The sequence below is a fragment of the Phyllostomus hastatus genome, unplaced genomic scaffold, assembly GCF_019186645.2.
Source record: "Phyllostomus hastatus isolate PE091 unplaced genomic scaffold, TTU_PhHast_1.1 phas_scaffold_755, whole genome shotgun sequence".
Taxonomy (NCBI): Eukaryota; Metazoa; Chordata; class Mammalia; order Chiroptera; family Phyllostomidae; genus Phyllostomus; species Phyllostomus hastatus.
The window spans coordinates 6,853,381-6,866,215 of NW_025334039.1; the positions used below are offsets into that span (position 1 = coordinate 6,853,381).

At 40.3% G+C, this 12,835-nt stretch overlaps 1 protein-coding gene across 14 annotated transcripts in view; it reads right to left on the minus strand.

Annotated features, from left to right (window-relative positions):
- Nucleotides 1–12,835, minus strand: part of MYBPC1 (myosin binding protein C1) — a 79,137-nt gene that overhangs the window by 15,095 nt on the left and 51,207 nt on the right. For 6 of the 14 annotated variants that reach the window (XM_045826414.1, XM_045826411.1, XM_045826419.1 and 3 more), the window contains 8 exons: nucleotides 11,667–11,826; nucleotides 10,220–10,324; nucleotides 9,255–9,443; nucleotides 8,266–8,400; nucleotides 6,740–6,748; nucleotides 5,101–5,154; nucleotides 4,040–4,207; nucleotides 495–583 (listed from right to left, as the gene is read on the minus strand). In XM_045826414.1, the coding sequence (XP_045682370.1) occupies nucleotides 495–583; nucleotides 4,040–4,207; nucleotides 5,101–5,154; nucleotides 6,740–6,748; nucleotides 8,266–8,400; nucleotides 9,255–9,443; nucleotides 10,220–10,324; nucleotides 11,667–11,826 (909 nt within the window). The remainder of the gene's footprint in view (nucleotides 1–494; nucleotides 584–4,039; nucleotides 4,208–5,100; nucleotides 5,155–6,739; nucleotides 6,749–8,265; nucleotides 8,401–9,254; nucleotides 9,444–10,219; nucleotides 10,325–11,666; nucleotides 11,827–12,835) is intronic. The other 8 variants (XM_045826422.1, XM_045826416.1, XM_045826424.1 and 5 more) reach the window with 2 other exon arrangements.

Here is a 12,835-nt window from a genome sequence, read left to right on the forward strand (position 1 = left end):
CAACAGATTCTTTCACTGGAGCAATGATTTATCAATGGTCACATATTTCAGTTAGTGACGAGGATACATCAAATTTTAGCTATCCCTTTTTTGAGATTTACTTCGGTTTAGGGTAATTGTGAGAAGTAAGCACATGTTGTTTTCCTGACTGTTACACTGAGAACTTCACTTCAAATGAATGTTAGTCATGCAGATGTACGGGAGCAAAAAGAAACTTCAAGAATTTCTTGTTTTGGTATATCCTCAATGTTTCCCCTGCCCCACCGCAGTCCCAGAGCTTTCGATCTCATTCGTGAAGAAAGAAAATCTGAGACCGTTTTATAGATTTCTCTTTTATACCAGGAGATGATCACTCCCCAGATCTCTTCCCAGGTTTTCCTGTCTCCCTGGGAGGAAACCCTGAGTCATGATGAACATCAGCACTACGGCATCTCCCTCTTCTTCTTAAATGCCCCAGCACTGAGAGAGAAAACGAGCGACCCCCGAATTATTACCTGGAAAGGTATAACCAGGTTGACAGCTTCTCCAACTCTGCGGATGTAGGTCTGCTTCAGGTGCCTTGGGATGCGAATCTTTGGAGGCTCTGAGTGAGAGGAGAACAGCAGGATTTTGTGATCAGTACGGTACACTGGGCATAGCCTCACGTCCGCATACAGACGTGACGCTCACTGGATCTCCTCGTGCAGGTGTCTCTGCAGCTCCTCTTAGATGTGCCATTAATAGATTACATACAGTAACTTCAGTTCCAAATGTTTTCTTCAAAGAGATGCTTTAGCAGTTTAACACAACAAAATTTATCCTTGACCTCTTTGATTTTACTGCTATTTCCTATTTTTATTGTTATTATAAGCTTAAAGCAACATTATCGAAAAATACCAAATTTTCTCTTGGGACCTTGGACACATTTTTCATAGTTTCCAACACTGAGTACATTCTCCAACGAACAATCCATTAAAGGTCTACAGACACCATATTAGCTGGTGGGACTGCCCGTTCTTTCTTCCATTCTTTTCTACCAGAAAACAAAAAATTTTAACATTGAGCCCTTGCTGTTGAGATACTTCTGTTGGAATTTTATAGTAACTTTCTCCCTGTGACTATGGTGAAGTACATAATAGGGAACTCTAGCCTCCTGGGTATTCAAGTCCATTCATTCAACACCAGGAAGACACTAGCACAGGTTGCTGCAAACCTAAAGTCTCATAGGCTCACAGGAATGATGCGGGTCTCATCACTTGACTGGGCTAACTGCTTTTCATGAAGGGACCAATTCAACCCTCTCAGCCACCTTAGGAGCTAAGTAGTGCTTTTACTTTATGTTGAAGGAACTGGAGCACAGGCATTTAAGTAACTTGCTCTTGGTGACACAGCCAGGGTTAGAACCTGGAGTCAGCCTTGAATGTCTCTGCTCTGCTTGGAAGCATGGACTGCAGAGTCAGCTTCTCAATCAGACACATAGTAGGTCTCTCTGGTCTCAGGCTCCTGTTCTGTGAAATCGGCACGATCACAGCATCTAATTTATAGGATTGTCGTGGGGATTAAATAATGTTATTCGTATAAAGAATTTAGCATAATTATTGAGAATAGTATGTGCTCAATAAACTTTCAGAGATGATGATGATGATGAGGAGGACCAAATGTTGGGGTAGGAAGAGAACCTGGAGAGCCTCTAACTCCCTAACTTGAGGCACGAGGAAAACGAGACTCAGTAAGGTTCTGCAACAAACTGAACTATCATCACAATAAAAGTTAACACAGACTGAGGGCTTATTATGTGGCGAGGCCTCTGTGAAGCAAGCAACAAGGATTAATTTATTTAATTCTCACACCTCTTGATGTGGTAAGTACTGTTTTTATCTACATCTTGCAGATGAAGAAATTAAGGCTCAGAAAGATCAAGTCTCTTGCCTGAGATCACATCGCTAATAAATAGTGGAAACAAGATTCAATTTACGTAGACTATCGCCAGAATCTAAAAATGTGCACGCTTCATGCTTTCTTCCATCCATCTATCCATCCATCCATTCCCTAACTCTCTCCCAAAGCTTCCAGCAGTCACACCGTAAGCCTGTGCAGACCATGATCCAGACCCAGGTATCCAGGCCCCCAGTCCAGTGTCCTTTCCCCTAGAGCAGCAATTCTCCAACCTTTTGGTGCCAGCACTGCATCACACTCCTAAAATTTATCAAGGACCCCCCCCCCAAAACTTGCTTGTGTAGGCTGTATCTATCAACATTTATCATATTAGAAATTAAAACTGAGAAATTTGGGCTGGTTCTCTCTATGGAGCATGCCCGTGCCTTTCCCCACCCTCTCCCCCCAGACACGTTTTCCAGGCCCCTCTCTCTCTCTCTCTCTCTCTCTCTCTCTCGTAGGCTCCAAGGCTCCCTCTTTCGCCCTGTGACTTGTTTCCTGAGCCCATTTCTTCTACAACTCACTTCTTCTACCTCTATGACTTTCTAAATAAACTTTCTCTTACACTTGGAAAAAAATTTTAAAAAACAAGTAACACAGAAATGTTGAATATTTAATTAGATATTCATTTAAAAACAATAATATAAATAACATTTTAATGGAAACATCATATTTTTTACATTAATAAAAAATTAGTGATGTAAGTGGCATTATTTTTATGTTTGTCAAATCTATTTAATGCCTGGCTTAGTCGAGTTAGCTCGATTCTCACACTTGTTTCTGCCTTAAATCTGTTGCAATCTATACTGTATGGGCTGAAGAGGATGAAGGAAACCTGACTTCATAAAAACAGGAAGTATACATACTTTAATAAGCTTTTCAGACAATTGTGAATATTCCTCTTTGCTTCAATACTAAAACATGATAAATTATGTTTTCTTAAAAGTTAGCTGCAATATGGAATCTGAAACCATTTCAACAAACTTTTCATATTCTGTTACATTAAAATCCATTGGTCTGCCTTGCATTTTGAATGTATCTTTTAACCATGCATGATTTTAACATGCATTGGTCATTGGAAAAACACTGTTTCACTGAAGTATGACAGACCTTCCAAATATGAACACACTTCATTATTCGGTAAATATCAAACATGACATGAGTTAATATCAATACATACTCCATCAGAAAAGTTTTCGCATGGGAGAGCTGTCAAGTCCATGGAGGTGGATACAATTTTTCCAAAGTTCTAATTTTTCTTAAAAGTTCATTTTTTAACTGACGAGTTGACAACACATACTATAAATTATTTTCGTTGAAGTGACAGGCTCACACCATTCATTTTCTAGGAAATGCCTGCCAGACAACCAAATCTGAGTGGACATTGTTTGTTGCACAGTCATTCTTTCAAGTAAAAATAGAATTTCATGAGAAAAACCACCAGTTCAGCCCCTAACTCAGTGGCACCAGGGCTTTTCCTGGGGACAACCATTGTACTTCGGTACTTTGCATTTCATCATCACAGAGTATAGAAGAAAGTGTGTACTCAAGCACCAAGATTTAATAATATTAATAATTTTTTGGCCACATCCAGAATGCTCCAAGGCAAAACTGGCCCTTCTATTTTAACTGTGAGTGCACAGTGGTAAGGAAGGCAAGAACAGCTGACAGTCTGGCGGCTCTGACTTGGTCCAGGCTGAGACGCCAGCAGTTTTGCACCATCGGAGCCAACGTCAGACACTGTGTTCATAGTGTTATGAAAATGGCCTTGACCTTGCAGACCCACCTGAGACATGGTGCTGCTGTAAGACTGTTAGCTCTGCTGCCTCCTCCCTTCCTCTCTCTCTGCCCTGCCCCCTTCCTTCTCCCCCCACTCTCTTCCCAAAGTCAATGGTGAGGATCCCAGTAAGGATAACCAACTGGTCCTCATACTGAGTTATAAAGCCTGGGCTGACCTCCATACAGCCTGAAAAGAGCTGTTTTGTTCTTTTTAACTCTCAGGAAGCATTCATACAACATTCAAGGAGTGACAAGGAAATAGGGAGGTTTGGAAAAGAAAGGGGTTTAAAAAATAAAAGCAAACAATGGGAAAGGAAGACAAAATTTTGAAAGGGCCACCACCTACCTATGATTTCCTTCACAAGGATGGGCTGGGAGTAGTACTTGGGCTCGCTGGCACCGGCTGCGTTCACAGCCTTCACACGCACAAAGATCTTCGCATCCGTGGGCAGACCCGTGATGGTGAACTTGGTCTTATCAATCAGATCCGTGTTTGCGACTATCCATTCCTCAGCTAAAATCCACAAGAGAAAAAGAAGGCAAAATGTTGTTTAGTGAAAGAAATCATTCTAACTGGTATAGTTCAATCCAAATTAGTATTTTCCTCACAATTAAATCATTTGTCCTGGATTCAGACTATGTGCATGGGTGGGCATTTTTCATACTTAAATTAAAAATGGCCTATTAATTGGCTAAACATAAATAACAGGAAAGATAATCAGATTCTGCCATTTCTGAAAAACTCTATTCAGGATACTAGGGTCTCCTGCATAATAGTATCTGTCCCTAAGGATTTGGGAGTAGTTTTATTCCAATCCAGTTTCATAATGAAGGATGTAACCATGATATTTAGCCATCCATATACATTGAAGTTCAGAAAAACAGCAAAATGTCATTCTTATGAATGAGAGACATCAGCCTTTACAGTCATATAATCTCTCTGTTTTGCCTTGGCTAGTTTATTACTATGAGATGCTAATATGAGCATAAGGAATCTGACCACGGCCCCATTTATGAAGAAAATAAGCATATATCCATGAAAAGTGGAAACAGCTCGGGAACCGAGACCTCGTAAGGAGTTGGCACAATTCTTTTGCCTCAATCAAATAATCTGATTTAAAAAATTTTTTTTTGTAGCTTTGTCTACATCATCAAGAGAATTTAAACTCAGCATCCAGGGCTAAAAACTATTTCAGCTTCAAAAAGCCTGTGTGCATTATGCCCCCAGAAAAGAAAGAAGGCGTGGATCCCACAATACGAACTCACTGCCCACCCCCGCCCCCTCTGTCTCTATGGATTTCTTCTGTGTGCATGGATGGCGGGTGTGCTTCATGCTCGGTCATGGGACATTCCCAGAAACTTTATCATAGAGTAAGAAAGCATGAGAGCTTTCAGAGAATACTTTACCTGACAGATCATACGCAGCCTCCCCATTTTCATCAGACTGTTTTGCTGATGTACCTTTGAGAATCCGTCATTAAAATTAATTAAAGACACCCACTTTCACACCAGAAGAATATTGTATCAGTAGTCAGCATTCTCTGTTAGTAAAGTATGCAAAGTATGCAAAGATTTTTGTCTTCAGAGTAGTGACGGAAGAGACCAAACAACGTTAGGGGGGAGGGAATTCCTCAGGAGAGGCACAGCCTGCTCTATTCAGACTGTGGTGTTTGTCCTGAGGCACCTGCCACAGAGAAGAGGAAGAGAAAGGAAGCTGGGGCACCTCCAGCTGTGGGAGCAAGAGGTGGAGAAGAACAAGCAAGACCCTGGAGAGAAAGGAGGGGCAGGCCCTGGACTCCACAGGGGAGCAGCGCACAGATAAACCGTCTATCCTCGCTCCCGCCCCAGCCACCCCAGCCACCCCAGCCTGGGAGGGTCCTGCCTGAGTCCCCAGGGAGTGAATGCTCCCATGGCTCCTGCATCGGTCTGGCAGTGAGGGCACTCATCATAAAGCCAGCCCTGTCTTCCGAGGGCTCTGATTCTCAAAGGAAATGGAAACTGCCCCAGCAGCTGAGGAGGCAGCCCCTGCTTGCTAGACAACAAGCTCTTGGTCAAGAAAACAAACTGAGCCTGTGCTGCCTGCATTCTACAAGAAGGGAGGAAATGTTGCTGGCTCTCAGGATGGCTCTCATGGGCATAGCCCATGGTTTGGGGCGATGACTTTCTGGGTGTCAGGAGAGTGGGGACTGCCCTGGGCCCCATGGAACTTCCTCCTCAGTCTCATTCCAACCCTCCTAAGATTGTGTGGGAGAAGGAGCGGGAAGCCAGAATATTCTGGTGGCTGGGAGGGCATGTGAATAATAAAAATTACTTAGGACTTTGAAAAAAGAGATACATCTTAAGCCAATGGTCGGTTTGGGAGCTACTGTGTTGATATTTTCATAGTCAAGAGGCAGTTGATGAGAAAGTGAAACCAGGAGACAGAACACGTGCACGGAAGAGCAAAGAACTAGTAAAGAAGAAAATTTCAAGAGAAAAGAGGACGACACAAGATCAGAGGGGAAGAGAGAAAAGCCGATCCCTTCACATCTGGACCACTTTAACTGAGGGAGACAAAGAGAAGAAGGAGCTAGAGTGAAGGAAGAAAACAAAGAGTAAAATGGTGCAGGCATTAAAAAAAAAAACAAAACCAAAAACCAGAGGAAGGCAGAGTCCAAACCAACACACCATCTTATAAAAGAAAATGTTCTCTCACAGAATAACACCTGACATATCGAAAAGCATTAAGCACTACAGAAGATTAGTCTGGAGGACAACAGCCATTAAAAGAGAATGAAGAGTAGATCAGCCACATCAAGGAAGTGAGAAAAGATTGCAAGAAGAAAGATATACACGTTCCATAGAAAGCTAATTCCAAAACGTTACGTGGCAAAAAAAAAATATGTACATAATAATGACTGTGTACATGTATATATGTATATGTGTATATACATATATATCTACACAGACCACACACAAAATCATGTAAAATACACTTCGTTGTATTTTATCTAAGGTGGGTAACATCAAAATGACAGCCATGTATCATTTTGTTGTATCTTCTTACTTTTTAAACCTATCAGAAAGAAAAGAGTAAAGAATTTGCTCTGTTTCATACATACACAAAAGGTTTGAGATCAGCAGCCACAATACATCTGAGATTGGGAGACTCTGCTGGCGGGGCGATATAAATTACAGAGGGAAGTGCTCCTAAGTTTTTGAAATGGTCGGGGGAGGGGAATGAAATGGGAATGAACCATATTCTGAAGCGCTCAAGAATTTACCTGCTGCCTTAATGACACTGCCCCCCTCCCATGTTGGGATAACTCTGGGAACTTTCCTATGATGTCCCCACTGGTTTTGGTTAGTGGCTTTCTAAGCCCTGGAAAAATAAGCATAGTGCTCTCTGAGTGCAGCACCTGTAAACGGAACTGAGTGTTGTTACCAGGATGCTCCCAACCCCTCCCCGTCTGCCCTCCTGACCAACCCTGGTCATTTCCACAGGTGCCTCAGTCCAGGGGCTGGGGGTTTCTTTCTCAGCAGTTCTCTTGTCATAGGAAGTTTCTTCTTGACTGAGGTTTTTCCTCTGGGGGCGGTACATTTGTGTGACACTCCTGATTTCCCAAACGTGCTCTGTGGTGTCTCTTTCCTTCACGTAATATCCATGTTAATGTCTGGGGTCCAAAGAGTTTTCTTTGAGGCTACATCTTGGCTCATCATTTTGGGGCTTATGAACGTGCTTCCTTGTGGGTAGTTTACCTACCATCGTTTAGAACAGAGCCCGAGTCAAGAGCTGGGGCAGTTGGATTCACACATTTTCAAAGCATGACAAGTAGGAAATCAAAAACACAAGAGGCTGTCAGTGACTTTCATCCCTTTTTGGTTTTAGGTACACCCTGGCCCTCTGGCCCATATTTTCTTGAGTCATTCTCTTTTTCTATTAATCAGCAATTGTTTTCGTGTTTCTGTTCTGCTCCTAAATTTAAGCGATTAAATTTTTATGTACCCAACTTCTGAGAGAAGTTACTGCCACATGCGGAGCCCATTTCTTACTCCATGTGGGATTGAGTGCTGCTTCCCTTAAACACTGAAAGGTTGTGCTTAGTTTTTCTTCTTCTTTTTCCTCCTTTAAGAAGGCAGGGAAGGATCACCAGATAGCCAAATATGCAGTTGCTCTTTATTCCCCCAGACAGGTAGCGCTTTTGAGAGCTGACTTCTGCTCAGTATAGGGTTTGAAATTTCCAACTGGCTTCATCCTAACTAGGCTTTTATTTTGCTTCGGTACAATCTAACTCCTCCCATTCAAGAACTGGAAGTCCCTGAAGAAGTGTCAACACCCACTTCCTCCTGTGTCTTAGATCAACTGTGCTGTCCAGTCAGGCAGCCTACCTAGGATGTTTTCGAGATCTCAATTTGTTGGCCCCAAGTATCAAAGAAGGGCTATCTTTTTATCCTCCTTAGAAGAATGACCTTTGGCTTGTTGGCATTTTTCATAGGAAGGAGATGAATTCCCAAGAGAGAGAAACAAAAGAAAGGGGGAGCGTGTCTCACCTAGTGATGATGATATTCATTTCAACAATGAGTTGTACTTACTTCCTTCAAAGCAATACTCTAGCACATAGCCATCTAAACCTGCTGCGCCAATCTGGTCTGGGGGCCGCCACTTCATCGTGACAGTGGTGTCGGTTACAGAGTCAACTGCCAGAAGCGTAGGAGGGCTGGTTACAGCTTCAGAGATAAAAAGAGACAGGAAAAGCAGAAATGATTAACCACAGGGTTATGGCACAAGAAATGGTAATAAAATGAGCTGAGATACAAATAAAAATATACACAGGAGACCCACATCTTACTAAAATTCAATGAAGACTCCTTGAGCAAATGCTGTGCGTGAAGCAAAATCTGCTGGACTTGGAATGATGCTTACGAATGCCGCCACCCATTCCTTCCACTCTGGGGGGTGAGTGTAGGAGGGTGGGAGGCCCAAGGAAGTTGGACAAAGTCAAAGTTTGGAATCTAATGATCTACAGTAAATTTCCCACAACTCTCTAATTTTACAGTACAAATTCTTGTATTAAATCTTTCTATTGAAAAAAACTTCACTACCATAAAATAGCAAAGACCTATTATTTTGTTTCTTTGTCTTTGCTGAACTGACTCTGTAGTTCAATAGATAACATTTAAGATGGGATTGTAAAGCAATGATTAATTTTCAAGTGTGCTTTGTTGAATGAATCTCAATCTGTTTTAGTTACAGTGTTCATACCAAGGTGGGGGGTTATGACTTCAGAAGGACAAATGGAGAGTGGTCATCTGTCAGTGTGTTCACCAACATGTTTTCAGTGGGGAGCAGAACCGGGGCCACCTACAGCTGTCACTGGAATTCTGGTAATGAACTCAAGGGCCACCATTATGAGGACGTTCAACTCTACCAAATTTCTTAGGCAGGAAATAACCACCTCCAACCTCCTGCTCACCCACCACTCAAAGAAGCTTCCAGGTCTGCTCCAGCTGAAGGTTGGAAGAAAGCAGTCACAATCTGGACCAATGATGCCCATGACAAAGACACATCTCTTCTCACTCACCCAAAGGAACAAATGGCTTGGAGGGCATGCTGGGCTTGGAGATGCCGATGGCATTGACAGCAAAGATACGGACCTCATAGGCCACGCCTTCAATCATTTTCTTGGGCTCAAAGGTTGTTTCTTTGCAGAGCTCAAAATTCAACCTCATCCACCTGGAACTTTGTTTCTTTTTCCTCTCAATAAAGTATCCTGCAGTGGATACATAATAGAAACTTGGGGTTTTTTCCTTGGTCTCCAAAGTTATACTTTGTCAGATATTAGAAGTTCTTACATTTTTCAATATTCTCAGTGCTCTAGGTCAAAGAGTCATGTATATATGTGTTTTAAACCACTTTATTTCATCACTTTGAGAGAGATTATAGGGACTATATGTATTAACAGCATAGGGGAAATAAAAATAACAGGACTGGAAAACAAATTAAAATTGTACTAATAAAAAAGAAAGATAGATCACAGACAGGTAGATTAAAACAACTTATGTAGTAGGTATAGTTGAGCAATAGCTTCAGCTCTGAATCCCAGCAATATATGAATGAAGGGAAAATGACCAGTTTTGTGAGTTTCATAATTTGTAAGTAGAAGAGAGTTTTGGTTCCATATAGAGATAGACTTCTTCTAAGTATTTAACTCCAGAAGAAATTTTTCCATAGACATAATTCTATGGAACTAGACATTTACTGACTAGAATGGCTTAAAGTTAGACTCACAGTGTTTCAATATAATTCAATATATTGTATTGAATATAAATGTCAACCACAAAAGAGAACAAGCAATCAGAAAATACTCATCAGAGCTATTAAAACCTTGATATACTATAACCCAAAATATAGTATTTCACTTTTATTAGACATACATAGTATAATAAATTTTCTTCTAAATACCCTATACTTAATATACTCTTAATAATATGCACAGAGGATACCAAGTCCAGTGGCAATTCCACAGACTGATCAACATGCAGTTACCTAAGATTGGGGACCCTCCATCATAGACAGGAGGCTCCCAGTTCATGATGCACCAATCATCTCCCACATCTGTCACATTTGGTGCCACTGGAGGATCAGGGATGTCTGTAGCAAACAAAACAAACAAATAAACAAACAAACAAAAAAACAAAGAATAAAATAAGAGAGAGAATGCATGTGCAAAGAAAAATGTCATTTAGAAAATATGTTTTTTGGTGATAATCATGAAGTAGTGGTATTTCTGAGTACTTTTGCATGTTTACTGAAATACACTTAGTAACTAATTTGGGTAAAGATTCATGCTTCACATGAGATAAAAGATAAGCCACCCTGGCCAGGAGGCTTAATTGGTTCGAGCATTGTCCCATATGCCAGCGTTGTGGGTTCAGTCCTTGGTCAAGGCACATACAAGAACCACCCAATGAATAGAGGAAGAATTGAGACAACTGTAATAGAACAGCAATAAAATATTCAACAAAAAAGAATCCACCAATGAATACATAACTAAGTGGAACAAAAAATCAATGCTTCTCTCTCTCTCTCCCTCTCCCCTTTCTTGTCTCTCTCTAAAATCAATAACTTTAAAAAATGAGCTAAGAAGGTAAGCCAAATAGAAATTTTTAAAAAAATCCTTTAAAGTAGTGCCACAACATTAGATAAGCCCCACATGAAACCTAAGAGTCTTGTTCTTTACCTTGAAAATAGTAACTAAGAAACTCAAAGTCAAACGCAATTTTTTTTGTTTCATAGTTGCAAAGTGAACTTCCAGCAGAACTGAATCAAGGACTGATTATTGTAAATTTTATGGTAGTTGGAAGACTCCATATGTTGACTGGAAGTCCAAGTCAAAAATGGCAAGTTACCATGTCTTGTATATACAGTTCAATACCTGACAAAGTGACCTTAGTTTTTGGTCAATTTGAACTATGTTTAAGGGACAACTAAAGCAAGATAAGAGTTCATGAGACCTTGGATCACCACTAAATCGCTAGATTCATTTCGCTTGGCTTCAGGCTTAGGGAAAACGTGCTTAAATAGTCATCTAAGGACCAAGAGCGATTGTACTCCTCTACAATGATTACAATGTGGGAAAATTACTTAGCAATTGTATTTCAGTAACTTTAGAGGGCACCAAAAGGGAGTATGACTGTGGAGGGCTAATGACCAGAACCTACAATGGCTGCCTCAGCTACTCATCCCTGCAATATGTCCTCCATCCAAGAGAGGGAGAGGAAGAGGGAGAGAGAGCGAGAGTAAAGAAAAAGAGAAAGAAAGAAAAGAAGTGGAAAAGGTAGATAAAGAAAGATGGTGACTTATGAAATATAGCTATACTATGTTTCTCTTTGTTGGCTACACAGAAAAGTTGAAAGAATCAATAGCTAACAGCCCACTCATGATCTAGACATGGCAACTTGATTTCAGAAGTTTACTGATTCAGTGGACTTACCCACAACTTTAACCTTAATGCTTGCATGGGCTTCTCCGGCTTCATTTTTCAGATTTATGTTGTAAACACCAGAATCTTCTCTTTCAGCTACATCAATAATCAGACTGCTGCTGTCTGGGTAAGATTCTGCTCTTATCCGGCCACTGCCCTCTGTAATAGCCTAAGGAGGGAAGAAATGAAATGCGGCATGACCTATACAACGACAAGGACTAGTCCAGAGTACCTTGGAACTTAAACTGGGCATGGTGCCAATGCCTAAAATACACATTCTTAGTTTAATCCTCCATCAACTCTAAGGACAAAGGTGTTATCATCCCAGTTTCCACATGAGAAAACTGTAACCCATGACCACATGGCTAAGAAGTGGTAGAATGGGAATTTGACTCCAAAGCCCACCAATCATTGACTCCCCAAAGAAACATTCAGAGAACTAAGAATATGAGTAGAGTATTATTTTAGGAGAAGAGTCTTTTTGCATATGAAATTAGAAATAGTTAAATTTATTGTAGAAACTAAATGATATTTTTTTTCATTTTCTTAGATATATTGACATTTTAAAAATACTGAAAAGGTATGAAGGCTGCAACACCAATTTTTCATACAGGTTATTAAGTATTGATTCTTCCCTTCTGATAAGAGATGAAAGAATGAACATTTCTTTCTCAAAGTAAAGATGGTGAGATTGAGCTTTCTATTATATTCTCTTTTTGCTCCTTCTCATCCTCCTTCTTTCCCTTCTTCTCCTTCACTTTTTTCCTTCCTTTTTTCTTCAACCAGATTTTAAAGGAGCATTACATTTTTCTGATTCCCAGGTTATATCTTCTACACGACAATGAACAGCCAATGTACAAAGAGGAAAAACAGAGACAGAAGATCATGGTAATTTTAGGTAATTTAAGTAATTTGCCACTAACTATTGTTAACTTTCTTTTGTCTTTGGATTAGAACTCATAAATCTTTAATAACAAAATATTGTGACAACAGTAAGAATACCTGTAATAGTTTTCTAATTTTTCTATTTTATAATAGAATGAAATTGTATCATATTAGCCTAGTTCTAATCTTGATTATAAAAGATATTCTTCCTTTTTTAATGTGAAAAGAAAAATACTTATTTAAAGTAGTGTTATATTATCCTCTTTAGTTTTCCTTTTCTTTTTAAGATTTTT